We start from the raw sequence: 14,734 nt of genomic DNA, 5'->3' as shown, positions 1-14,734 counted from the left end.
AAGGTGAAAACAATCCAATACATTAGGCTACATACTGGAAGGCAACATACTGGATAATTTCATTTACATAACATTCTTAAAATAAGAATACAGAAATGGAGAAACAGATTCCTGGTTGTTGCTGGCTAAGGCAGAAGTAGGTTTAGCTATAAAGGGCAACATGAGCAATCCATGGTATAATGGAAATGGTCTGTATCAAGACACTGTATAATATTACAGTCAGAATATTAGGTATTAATGCTATTAATTCTGGTCATAATATTGTACTACAATTTTATTTGTAGATAATGTGTTATTTCCGGGGGGAAGACTGGGTAAAGTATACATTGAGATACTGCTGCTGTTATAACTGTGAATTTACAATTATCTCAAAATTAGAAAAAGAAAATAGACGTGGCTAAAGAGGTATCTATGGAAAATTTTTTATTAAAAAATTTTTTAATAGTGAGACATCATGAGGTACAGTTACAGACTTACACATTTTTGTGCTTGGGTTTCAATTATACAATGATCAAATACCCATCCCTCCACCAGTGCCCATTTCCCACCACCACGGATCCCAGTATCCCTCCCACCCCCCATCCCCCCATCCCACCCTGCCTCTGTGGCAGGGCATTCCCCTCTGTTCTCTCTCTTATGGAAAAAATTTTAACAATGAATGTCTCTGAGAAAAATAAGTTTTAAATCAATGACCCCCAGCTGCAACCTTAAGAAACTATAAAAAGGGAAATTTAATACAAACCAAGCAGAAGAAAATTAGAGCAGATATAAGCAAAATGGAAATTAAAACAAAAGAAAAACCATTAAACCCTATAGTGAGTTTTTAAAAATAGCAACAAAATTAATAATCTGGAAGTTAGTGGATATAATGATATCAGAATTAGAGAGGGAGGTGTGATTAAGGGGTAATAAAAAGAACTTTGTAGAAATAAAGTATTATCTTAACAAGAGCAGTGGCCACAAAAATCTTTACGCTATATAAATTACTAACTGTATTAATAGTTTTTAGTATAAAAATACTCATTGTACTAATATAAATTTCTGTTTTTGGTATGGAGCCATTGGAGAAAACTAGATGAAGAGTACACTCATCTTCACTGTACAACCTTTAAAGTCCGGTGAACCTACAATCATTTCAAAGTAAATTAAAAATAAAGTACATTAGCAATTTAAATAGCTGGGGTTTAAAATTAGAATAATTAAGCAATTGCTCTAGTGGTTATCCCAAAAATTGTTACGTATGGATTTTGGGCATTACTTATTGAAACAATCAGTACGGAAGTTTTTCTAAAAGTGATTACAGGAGAGACATAAAAAAAATCTTGAAAGAGATCAAGAACCTGGAAAAATTTCTGGAGTGCATGGCTGCATACCTCAATCTCTACAACATTAATAAATCAGTATTAGCACACCAGATTTGGTGGGATGCAACGTAGAAGGCAACCAATCTCAATTAATGAAACATAAACACAGAAGACTTAATCTGTAACAATTTAATAATCTCTCATACATGGAGTCTCGAATACATTAATTTTCTCCTAAGGAACATTTTATTATTCTGTTAGCAAAATTATTGAGAATAAACAATATAAAAAATTATTGAGAGCTTGCTATGCACGAAGGCTTTAAGGGGTGGTTGGGAAAATTGGAGACAATGATGGAGGGAAGGTTTAATGGTGGTGGGATTCATGTTGGAATACTGAGTGCCTGTAACAAGTCATCATGAACAACTTTGTAAACCACAGTGTTTATATAAAAGCGCAGAGGACAAATATACATATGCAGGCTTTACCTATTCCATGTAAATTCTAAAGTATATTAATATAGAATTACTTTTAAAGTTTTATGGCAGGTGAAACATGATTATTACCAATAATGAAATCCAAGTATAAAACAAAATTCAATGTAATACGCTTTAGATCCCAGAATTAAAAACTTGTAAGTAAATGAGAATAGGCATTTTATTATATTTTACTGTTTTTATTTACATATAGTTATCACAAATTGGCTCTTACTGATTTATTTTCTGTTATTCTATTTGTGATGGAGTTATAGCACAGCGGGTAAGGTGTTTGCCTTGCACGTGGCCTACTTGGCCGACCTGAGTTCGATTTTTCCACCCCTCTCGGAGAGCCTAGCAAGCTACTGAGAGTATCTCGCCCGCACAGCAAAGCCAGGCAAGCTACCCTGACATATTTGATATGCCAAACACAGTAACAAGAAGTCTCACAATGGAGACGTCATTGGTGCCCACTCGAGCAAATCAATGAACAAGGGGAGGACAGTGCTATTCTATTTGTCATTTCTTAAACTTGTATAAGCAACATAAATTAAATTTATTATGTGCCTAAAGGGGCAGGTTGGGATTTAGAGGAAAATTGGGACTATTGGTGGAGGGATCGTCACAGTGGTGGTGTTGGAACACTACATGCTTGAAACAACCGTATAATGAATAACTTTGTAAATCATGGTGTTTTTAGTAAAAATTAAAAAATAAATAAAAGTGATCACTGGAGATCACGTAAGAAAAAAGTCAAAACAAAAACAAAGGCTGTCTCCCCCCAAAACGGACCCAGCTCCAGTAGCCAAAAACCTCCACAACCCAATTGCCACCATGCTCAAGGCCGCTCGCCACGTGCTCGGGCCGAGCCTCATGCATGAGTGAAGTCCTACTGAACCCAGATAATGAGGAACTTTGTGACTTTGGACTCTGGGCTCAACGGGACCGAGAGCGGAGATCCTCTGCCTGCTTTCCCCAGTCTCCCGCAACCCCCATAAGCCACCTCCTGCCGGCGACAGATAATCTCATCATCAGCTACCATCCAGATCTCATGGCTACTTCTCCCAAAAGGGAGCATAACACGAGGCCCCCATAACCATGCCACTAGACTCTGCGTGGCTGTTTCACATGGGGTGCACCAGAGGGGGGCGGGTGAGAGCCCTCTCTGCCCCAAGGGACCCAACTCCGGCAGTCAAAAACCTCCACAACCCAACCATTGCCACGTTCCAGGCCACTTTCCACACGCTCGCACTGGGCCTCACATATGAGTAAACATACTCCTGGAACGCACGGCCACTAAAACACCACCTACCCATTCCTCATAATTACCACACCACATTTGATGGGATTCAGATAGCAGGCAACAAATCATAGAGGGAAATATATATATATGCATATATACATATTTTCAAATATATACCAAAGCTCACATCACCCAAACTTTAACAACATGTTAGTGATATCCTATAGAATGTCTTAATGGCTCCTGCCAAAGTAGAACAATCTTCACACTGTTTCCTATATAAACACTTTTTTGTAAGTATGTTCAGCAGTTCTTCATAACAGACAATATGAAATATGTTATTTCGGTTGTGTTTTGGGACAGGGATTGGGGTTTGGGATGGGAACATCCCAAGTTTGGTGATGGAAAGGTGTAATGGTGGTGGGATTGGTGTCTGAATGTGGAATGTAATCATACATTGTGAACCAACTTATAAAAATTAAAAAATTTTAAAAAAAAGCAATGTGGAGTCCATGCCCAATTCAATCAGCTTAATCAATGGCTGAATAAATAGCAGAGCTCCTACATTCACTGTCACTGTCCTCTTGTTGTTCATCGATTTGCTTGAGCGGGCCCAGTAACACTGTGAGACTTGTTACTGTGTTTGGCATAACAAATACGTCATGGGTAGCTTTCCAGGCTTTGCTGTGCAGGCGAGATACTCTCGGTAGCTTTCCAGGCTCTCTGAAAGGGGTGGAGGAATCTAACTCAGGTTGACTGTGTCGGCCACATGCAAGGCAAATGCCCTACACACTGTGCTATTGCTCCAGCCCACTCCTACATTATATATATAAAAAAAAAGATGGAAAAATGGCATAGGAATTTAGGTGCTTGCCTGGCACACAGTCAATTCTGGTTCAATCGCCTAACATGGCATATGGTTCCCCAGTACTGCCAGGAGTGATCCTTGAGCACAGAGTCAGGAGTAAAACAAGCGTGTCCCTCTCCAAAAAATCCAGCTACCCCAATAAAACCCCCTAACTCCACATACAAAATCAGGTGTAATACCTATTTGTTGGATAATATTGGGTTGTCCTTACTCCTCCCTCAGGAAGCTTAGGTTCACTGAGTTACTCCCACAACAGTGCCCCTGAGACACACCCAATTCCATTAAACACTAATAATCCTACATGCTATGCTTTGAACATGGGAGTTAATTGACTCCAATATAGTATTTAATCCTGGGCATCCATATTTACTTAAGTCTCAGTTGGCCTTAGTTCCTAGCACTCTAAAAGCAGAGTACTGATGAAGGACGAAGGGAGTGGATGGACCTAGGGAAAGCTGTAAGTTATCCTGGCAACGGAAGGGGATAAACTGAGCACCATAAATATAATAAGTAAAGAGCATGGTCATGGAACAAACTCTGTCATGATCTAAAAAGAAGTAACTGAATAAGGACCCTGCTGGGGTTAGGAAAGACTAACCTGGCCTGAGGACTGTAGACTGAGATATATAGTGAGATGATTCCCAGAAAGAGCCAACGAGCCAACCTTTAAGCTTACTGTATTCATACAAAATGACTAGAAATATTATAATAAGTAAACTTACTATGACTGATCAAATGGATTACTAGCTGAGGAAAGGATAAAGCAATACACCCTGGATGGAATCCGGCCCTTGAGTGGATCTCCTAGTAATCTGGAGTGCTAAACCCTCAGATGAAATTTTGTCCTTCAGGTAATCTCCTAGAACTTCCCTTGAAGGAGTAGCTTTACCTCTGTTTGTTGTTATGACAATGTTCAACCTCACTTATGTGTATCCAACTCTTCATGATTTTTATATAACTATACTGTAAGGGGTAAGAGGGGACTAGATAAGAGGAACTGAACCCGGCTCGGCCATGCCGGCTGTGCGCAAGGCAAACACCCTACCGCTGTGCTATCGCTCCAGCCCATTTATCATTAAACACTCAAAAATATTTATTATGTTATAGGATACTATCACACGTAAAATATTGATGCATACAGCACTCAACAGACTAATGATGCTTTCATTCAATATTCACTCAATTGCTTGTTTTTCTGTTTTGACATCTGTTCTAGAAACTAGAGTCTAGGTACCAGAAAACATAAATCCTTGCTTTCACAGTTTCAATAGGCAAGTGGAGAAGAAATATTCATATGTAAGTAAATATATGATATTAGATCATGATAATTACAAGAGAGAATAGGAAATGCTGAGAGAAGATAAAACACTGACATTTTAGGTTGGATGATGAGGGAAGATCTGAGAACATAAAATCTGAAAAAAGATATGAAGGAAATTAAAAGCAATCTTTTTTTTGGGGGGGGAGGAAAGAACATTTCAGTAAAGTACAATGATAAAGGTAAAGGATCTGAAGTAGAAGAAGGTCCAATATATTCCAACAACAGAACTCAGTGTAGTCAGTAAAACAGTGAAAGATCAAGTACAACATCATTGGTCTGACCAAGATGAGAAGGCATCAATCACATCACGCTGTTTTTAACACTGGAGAAGAACTGTTCCTTGGAACATGCAACAAAAGAGGCATCGGTGGTGTCGGTGTCCTTGTCAACACGAACTTAGCCATGAGCATTGATTAATTCGAATGCCTAACAACCCAAATCAGATGATTACACTTGAATAGATGTGGCTCACTGCCGGCAGTTTCTATCTTCGTTGTCTACACACCAACATCCAATTATGATGAAGGAGAAATTGAGAAGTTCTACATGGAGCTGGAGAAGTTCTATAAAGAAGACCACACCTTCTACAAGATCATTGTCAGTGATTTGAATGCCAAGATAGGACTGAGAAGATCAGCCAAAGAACTCCACATTGGGACCCATGGCCTAGAATGGAATGAATAGGGTGACAGACTGTCTGAGTTCATCATGTCGACCAAGACCATCCATGGTAACTCACAGTTCCAAAAGGCCGAATCTAAACATTGGACATGGGAGTCTCCCAGTGGATGGTTCCACAATGAAATTGACCACATCATATTCAATCGATGGTTTTGCCTGACTGATGTCGCTGTTATCCCAAAATTCCAAATAGGATCAGATCACTATCTCCGTGCAAAATTCTACTTCACAGACCGGGGAGAAAGGAATGCAAAGTTTAAGAAGAGAAGTCCCAGAACAACCACCAACTGGGAGCTCTTTGGCTCTGTTGCGGCAACATTGGAAGATGCCATCATTGACATTGATGAGGAATACAATTAACTAGTTCAGCACCTCCATGATTGTGTGAGGAATGCCAAGAGAGAGATAACCACAGAAAAAGCCTGTCTTCGAAAACTCTTGAGCTTATTTGTCAACGTGGCTTGGCGCATGCCTCACGTAACTGCAAGTGAATGTCCGAGCTCGCAAAGCAGTGCAGAGAAGCGATCAAGAAAGAACTCAAAGAGAGAAGAGCAGCAGTGCTGGTAGATGCGGCAGAAGCCGGGAAAAGCATTCGTAACACCCACCTGTCCTTCACCAACTACAAGGCCAAGATGACTGCCCTCCGACGTCCTGATGGATTTATCACATCTTCCAGAAGGGCAATGGAGAAGATTATTCATGACTTCTACTCAGATCTCTTTAATAGCCATGTCCACCTGCCCACATACCAAATTTCGCAGGATGGATATGTCGTTCCCAATGTTCTCCCTTCCGAAATCCAACACACCATCTTGTTGGTAAAGAAACAAAGAGCACCTGGCCCAGACAAGGCCAGACCTGAACACCTGAAGAATCTACCATCAGTATTCATCAATACACTGGCTCGGCTCTTCACATGCTACCTGTCTGAATGCAAGGTTCCGTCCCAATGGAAAACCAGCATGACTGTACTACTGTACAAGAAGGGAGACATCCACGACATTGGCAACTATCACCCAGTCTGCCTATTGTCTGTCATCTACAAGCTGTTCACTCGAGTCATCCTGAATAGGATTGGCAGAACACTAGATGAAGGACGACCATGAGAGCAAGCCGGGTTCCAAAAAGGATTCAGCACCATCGACCATATCCACATGATAACCAAGCTCATTGAGGTTTCTCGGGAGTTCAAGATGCCACTCTGTCTAACGTTCATTGATTTAAAGAAGGCCTTTGATTCTGTTGAGATGGAAGCGGTCATCAAAGCCCTAGCCAATCAGGGCGTTCAAACTCGATACATCAGGATCCTCCGTGAACTGTATTACAGATTCACTACCAGGATCTCACCATTCTACAAAGAAGTGATCACCGATGTCAAGAGAGGGTTTCGGCAGGGTGATACTATATCACCAAAACTCTTCAGTGCCACCCTCGAGAACATCATGCGACGACTGGAATGGGAAGGAATGGGAGTGAAGATAGATGGTCGGCAACTACACCACCTCCGCTTTGCTGATGACATCGTTCTAATAACACCAAATATCCCAAGTGGCACAAATGCTGACCGACTTCGACCGTGAGTGTGGAAAGGTCAGATTACAGCTGAATCTCACAAAGACAATGTTCATGAGAAACAGTCTTGTTCCTGATGTTCCATTCGCTCTCAAAGGAACAACCATCTCTGAATGCAACAGGTATAATGTACCTAGGTCGAGAAATCAACATGACAAATGACCTGGCACCAGAGTTGCGCAGGAGGAAGAGAGCGGCTTGGAACACCTTCAAGAGCGTTGAAGAAATAACTAAGAGAACGAAGAACCTCCAGCACCGAGCACATCTCTTTGATTCCACTGTTCTTTCTGCATTAAGATATGCATCAGAGACCTGGGCCCTACGAAAACAGGATGAGTCCGGAAAAATAGCTGTTTGAAAGACCCGAAACAGCTATTTGGGTCTCTCAAAGAGGAATTGAAAGAGCTATGCTTGGAGTATCACGCTTCACTCAAATGAGACAAAGAATCTGGAGTTTCGACCTCTGCTCAAGAATCAGGGATGCTGTCTCGTTTGCCAAGGCGTCAAAAATCAGATAGGCTGGACACGTAATGAGATTTAGAGATGACCGCTGGACTAGAGCCATTACTGACTAGATTCCACAGGATGTCAAAAGATTGCGTGGCTGCCCACCTACGAGACGGTCAGACTTCTTCGTCAAGACCCTGAACGATCGGTTTGAGGCTCTTTGTGTTCCTAGAACGAGCAGATGCCATTGGGCTACGCTAGCACACAACAGGGATAAATGGAGATGTTACTGGCACCCGCTTGAGCAAATCGATGAGTAAGGAGATATCAAGTGATCAAGTGAGTGATAGTCTCTGAAGGAATCTGGGAGGTAAAATAGAAAATATACTGTTGATTCTGAAGGACGTTAGAAGCTATTAGTATTTGGAGCAGGAAGAATGACAGGATTTATCCTATGCTGCATTCAGTGTGAAACACAAGAGGCTATTAGAAGCAAGATATCTGTGTGGAGACTCCTGTAATAATTTATGCAAAGACTGATACGAATCTAGTCTGTGAGAGACTGATGGGGAGGTAAAAGTAGACAGTTTCTAGATATGAACTAAAGATAAAACCGAATTTCTTCTGGACATGGGGAGAGGGAGGTAGGGATCAAGGGAGGAAGGAAAGGAGGAGGAGAGGGAGAGGGAGAGGGGGTTGGGAGTAAGACAGAGAGTAGGGAGAGAGAGAAAATAAGGAGATAAAATTTTAGGATCTGAGTAATAATAAAGGATGGAGTTGCCACTAACAGAAAAGATGGTTTGTGGCAAGAGAGTCGCTGGGTCACTGTCCTCCCGTTGTTCATTGATTTTCTCAAGCGGGACCAGTAACGTCTCCATTGTGACAATTACTACTGTGTTTGGCATATCAAATACGTCACGGGGAGCTTGCCAGGCTTTGCCGTGCGGGCAAGATACACTCGGTAGCTTGCCGGGCTCTCCGAGAGGGGTGGAGGAATCGAACTCGGGTCGGCCATGTTGGCTGCATGCAAGGCAAACGCCTTACCCGCTGTGCTATCGCTCCAGCCCTTGTGGCAAGAGAGGGTATATCAAATGGGAGATCAACCTGGAACATATTAAGTTTAAGATGTTTAACTGGACATTCAAGTAGAAAAATCAAGCAGCAATTAGACATAAATGTCAGCAGTTTAGAGAAGTCTGCGCTGAAGATAAAATATGAGAATCATCGCACACAGATGGCATTTAATGCAACAAGATTGGATGAAACCACCTGGGGAGCAAACCTAGATAGGAAAAAAGAACAGATTCATGGTCTGGTCTCTGAGTCACTCCAACATGACACAGACATCAAGAGAAACTAGGAAAACCAATTAGAAAATTAGACAGAAAATAAACGAGGCATTTTTATCCTGGAAGTGAAAGAAAAATTAAAAAAAAAGAGTGATCAATGAAACTGTTTACTAGTGATAGGTTGAATAATAGTGAGATATGCCTATTAGATTCAGTAATGGGCTGTCAAGAGTTAGAGAAGCAGTTTTTTTCAACAATAAAAACCAAATAACCCTATTCAAAAAAATGGGGATAAGAGCTGAACAGAAGGACAACATACATACAGAAAACAGACACATGGAAAACTTATCAGTTACTACCAGAGGAAAGTAACGCAAAGCAATGAGATATTATACTTCACAGCTGTGGGAATAGCCCATATTAAAAAAAGGCCATAAACAGGTGCTAAAACAGGTGCTGTTTAACGTTCATTGATTTAAAGAAGGCCTTTGATTCTGTTGAGACGGAAGCGGTCATTGAAGCCCTAGCCAATCAGGGCATTCAAGCCCAATACATCAGGATCCTCCGTGAGCTGTATTGCGGATTCACTACCAGGATCTCACCATTCTACAAAGAAGTGATCATTGATGTCAAGAGAGGGGTGCGGCAGGGTGATCCCATTTCACCGAAACTCTTCAGTGCCACCCTCGAGAACATCATGCGACGACTGGAATGGGAAGGAATGGGAGTGAAGATAGATGGTCGGCAACTACACCACCTCCACTTTGCTGATGACATTGTTTTAATAACACCAAACATCAGCCAAGCGGCACAAATGCTGGCCGACTTTGACCGTGAGTGTGGAAAGGTAGGACTACAGCTGAATCTTACGAAGACAATGTTTATGAGAAACAGCCTCGTTCCTGCTGCCCCATTCGCTCTCAGCTGAATCTTACGAAGACAATGTTTATGAGAAACAGCCTCGTTCCTGATGCCCCATTCGCTCTCAACGTAACGACCATCTCCGAATGCAACAGCTATGTGTACCTAGGTCGAGAGGTCAACATGACAAATGACCTGGCACCCGAGCTGCGCAGGAGGAAGAGAGCGGCTTGGAACGCCTTCAAGAACGTCGAAGGAATAGCTAAGAGGACGAAGAACCTCCGGCTCCGGGCACATCTCTTTGATTCCACTGTTCTTCCTGTATTAACATATGCCTCAGAGACCTGGGCCCTACGCAAACAGGATGAGAACGCTATTCAGGTCTCCCAAAGAAGAATAGAAAGAGCTATGCTTGGAATATCACGTTTCACTCAAATGAGAGAAAGAATCCGGAGTTCTAACATCCATCGACGATCAAGAATCAGGGACGCTGTCTCATTTGCCAAGGTGTCGAAAATCAGATGGGCTGGTCACGTAATGAGATTTAAAGACGACCGCTGGACTAGAGTTGTTACCGACTGGATTCCACGGGATGTCAAAAGACTGCGTGGCCGCCCACCTACCAGATGGTCAGACTTCTTCGTCAAGATCATGAACGATCTGTTTGAGGCCCTTCATGTTCCCGGAGCGAACAGATGCCATTGGGCTACACTAGCACGCGACAGGGACAAATGGAGACGTTACTGGCGCCCGCTCGAGCAAATCGCCGACTAACGGGAAGTTAAGTGATTAAGTGAAACAGGTGTGGCAAAGGTGTGGAGAAAAAGAAACCTCATACACTTCTGGTGGGCATATAAATTGTCCCAGTGATTTCTCAAAACTAAAACTAGAACTACTAAATGATCTAACAGTTCCACTCCTACACATCTATCCAAAAAACATAAATCTGAAAACACCATTCTTTTCACTGCAACACTATTTATAATAGCAAAGATTTGGGAAGAAGCCAAGTATTTAATGATAGAGGAAGATATTAAGAAGTGTTATAAATACACAATGGAATACTACTTGGCTATAAGGATAGATGAGAAATTCTGCTTTTTGCTACAACATGGGTGGAGTGGAGGGGGTGATGCTAAGCCAAATAAGAAGAAGGAACAGAAAAACTGAATATATACAAGTGAGAACAAAGAAAGAAGAGAAGAGACAATTCAAATAATCCCTTAGATTCTTGCCATAAACTTGTTAAGGGGGCAGCAGAGACAATGGGCTGAAAAGGTGAAAAGGATTTTACTGGGTTTGGTGAAGGATAGTGGTATTTTGGCAATGGAGTGGTATGATAACACTGTACACATAAAAAAAATTTACAGTCTTCTAAATCAAAGTTACCTCAATCAAAAAATTAATAAGGGATAGTTTTTATTATTTATTTTTTATTGAATCACCATGAGATACAGTTAAAAAGCTTTCATGTTTGAGTTTCAGTCATATAATAATCAAACACCCATCCCTCCACCAACGTCCCCAGTATCCACCCACCCTCCTTCCCAACCCTTCCCCTGTCTCTATGGCAGAGAGGGATAGTTTTTGGTGGGGTAAAGACAAATTTTCTTTAGAATGGGAAGAGAATGGGAGGCGAGAAACTGGAAAATAGTGGTAGAGATAAGTCTTCTGAGAAAAGAATAGCAACTTTAAAAAAAATGGGGCAAGTGAAGAGTTCTTTCTATTAAAGAAGGAAGAAAAGCATACTGATGAGGATGATGAAAATATAAGAACTACTAAAAAATATTTTAAGAGAAGAGATAAAATTCTACCAAAGTGGTGGAAAGGCCTTTAATAGAAAGCATGTTGAAGTGTGGAGGCATATGCAGGTAAGTTGGACTAATATATACTGATGGGAAATTAGGAAATTCTTTTCCAATTTCTTAAATTTTCTTAATGAAGTAGAAAACTAGCTTATTACCTATAAGCATGAATGAGAAAACTAGAGCTATAAGGGGAAGAAAATATAAAATTTTTGCCTGGGAATTAATTAAATTATGCAAATGGTTCAATCACATACAATACCTGGCAGAGAACAAGAACGAAAAAAAAATGATAACAAATACCATCCCCACCCTGAACCCCATATGTCAGTCGTATGTTCTAGTGACAGGTTAGGTTTAGCTCTAATTCCTATGCCTTCTGTATCTCTGAAAGACCTCCTGTGCTATACTAGTCTAAAAAGGTAAAGGTAAAGGCCCTCCCGTTGATCATCGATTTGCTCGAGCGGGCCCAGTAACGTCTCCATTGGAGACTTTGTTGTTACTGTGTCTGGCATATCGAATACTCTCGGTAGCTTGCCGGGCTCTCTGAGAGGGGCAGAGGAATCGAACTCGGGTCGGCCATGTTGGCTGCGTGCAAGGCAGACGCCCTACCCGCTGTGCTACTAGTCTAAAATTTCCAAAAATACTCAAGTGATACCAGTATTTTGTATTCAACAAGGAAGGAAAATATGTAACAATATGGAAAGACTTAAACTTTTGAGATGACTTTCAAGATACTAAAAAGTTAAATAGGTAACTAAACAACATATCCCATTATTCTGAACAAGGGGAATCCTATTAACACTGACTTTTGCACAAATTACCAAGCAGGAGGAGTGATGACATTCTTTCACTCAATAAAAAAGTTATAGGTGGAGAGAAGTGAGCACTGTGGTAGCAGGTGTGATACTACAATGATACATGCATGAAAAGTATAATTAAAAGTATTGTAAATCCTGGAACCTCAATAAAAATGGTAAAATTTAAAATAAGTCTTAAAAAAGTTGTATTTATCACTTGATGTTAAAAGATAAATTTCTGTATCACCTCTACATAAACTGAGAAATAAGAAAATAAAAAAGATTCCTTAGTACCTTCTCATTCAAGTCTGAACTCTTTATTTGTTCACCAAAATCTCCCAGTTTTTCATTTTTAGAGGTCTCATCTGTAACTTCTCCCAAGTTTTCACCTTTGGAATCATGTTTTATTTCATTTGCTGAAATAAAATATTCATTATAAATTATAAAGTAACCAAGTCATTAAAAGACTTGTAAAATGTTAAAATTTAGAAACTTTTAAAGTTCAATGTGGCAAATATGTATTTTCAGCAAATTATAAATGATTTATTCTTTTTCAATAAAATAATTCCATCATATGATATTAAAAGAATTCACAGTAATACACTGACAGGCAGAAAAGTAAATTTAAGAATCTTTTTGATCAAGTCCAGCTATTTTCAACACTTTAAAAACCTGAAAGTCCAAGTAAAATTTACTTTCAAATTATTTCCAAAGAAGGTTTAAGTTCATTTAAGCTTACAACTTGGATTTAACTTATTTATGACTATAATCTATAAGTAAATTGATTATTTACAGTATTTAACAATTCGTTCCAAATTAAAACATTTTAAAAGGAGTCAGATTTAAAATGTGATCATACTTTTTTTGTTTTTTCTTTTTGGACTACATCTGGTGATGCTCTGGGGTAATCACTGGCTCCGCACTCAGAAATCACTCCTGGGAGTCTTTGGGGGAAATAGTTGGGATTCTGGTGATCAAACTCCTGCCAGCTGCACGCAAGGTAAGTGCCCTATCCGCTGTATTATCTCTCCAGTTTCCAAGTGTGATCATATTTAAATATATTTTTTAATTTCAGAAAGATGGGGGTTGGGAATAGTACAGCAGTCAGGACATATGCTAGCAAGTACTCAATCCAGGATCAATGTCCAGTACCACATAATCCCCTAAGTATCAATGGGTCAGCTCTGGAGGCCCCTACCACAGCCAGGGTGGCTTGGGTATCTCCAGTACTTCAGGGCCCGAGTAGCATTGCTTTCTAAGGCCCTTGGCATTGAATAGACAGCCAGGTTGGCCATGAGTTGTTGGTGGGCTCCTGGGCGTCCTGAACACTGCATGCAAGTAAGGGAGTGCTTCCCCACTCACAAAAAAATAAAAGACTGCAACCCAACAAGACAAAACAAAAAAATGCAAAAAAAAGTCTTGAAAGATAAATTTCTAAGGTCAATTATCTTTTATAAAGTCAAAAATGGTATTTAAACATTTGATCTGTTAACCAAAAACAGAAAAATAAAACATTTGGTTAACCAGTTTCGAAGTAAAAATTGATTAATAATGTCATTTTGACTATACCTCAATTAAGATACCTAAAATTCTGAAAATGTTAAATGTTACCTGTTAACAAGGGAGCACAAACTTCTGATTTCATCAATTCAGGATTCAGTCTAGGAAGTTCTCTAATACAAAGCAAACACGGTTGAAACATTATAACATATTCAACACAGAATTAATCACATCTCTAAACATCAGAAAATACTACTAGCAGCTGATACATAAAACATAGTTAAATATATGTCATAACTTCTCCAAAGTCAGTATATATTAGGACTCAGAACTCAATATACATACACAGACTTTTCATTTGACTCTTTATCACATGTGCCTTGTTAGGGATTGCAGCCACTAGAACTTTGCTATTCAGAGAAAACGTAATGACATATACCAAGCATTAAATTTTTTTTAAGTATTACATAAATACAGCATAGTGTTTAACTTCTTTGCTCAAGCATGTAAATGCACATCTTCCTACAACTGTAAAAAATGAGGTGGCTCTGTTTTGTTTTGGTAGTC

At 40.0% G+C, this 14,734-nt stretch overlaps 1 protein-coding gene across 1 annotated transcript in view; it reads right to left on the bottom strand.

The window, feature by feature from the left end:
* TOPAZ1 (testis and ovary specific TOPAZ 1) overlaps window positions 1-14,734 on the bottom strand; it is a 106,725-nt gene that overhangs the window by 70,390 nt on the left and 21,601 nt on the right. Inside the window, exons 3-4 of the mRNA XM_056129726.1 lie at window positions 14,279-14,340; window positions 12,962-13,083 (exon numbers count right to left, since the gene is read on the bottom strand). Of these exons, the coding sequence (XP_055985701.1) occupies window positions 12,962-13,083; window positions 14,279-14,340 (184 nt within the window). The remainder of the gene's footprint in view (window positions 1-12,961; window positions 13,084-14,278; window positions 14,341-14,734) is intronic.

The sequence above is a fragment of the Sorex fumeus genome, unplaced genomic scaffold, assembly GCF_029834395.1.
Source record: "Sorex fumeus unplaced genomic scaffold, SorFum_2.1 ptg000072l, whole genome shotgun sequence".
NCBI lineage: Eukaryota > Metazoa > Chordata > Mammalia > Eulipotyphla > Soricidae > Sorex > Sorex fumeus.
This window is presented reverse-complemented; position numbering and strand designations above follow the sequence as displayed.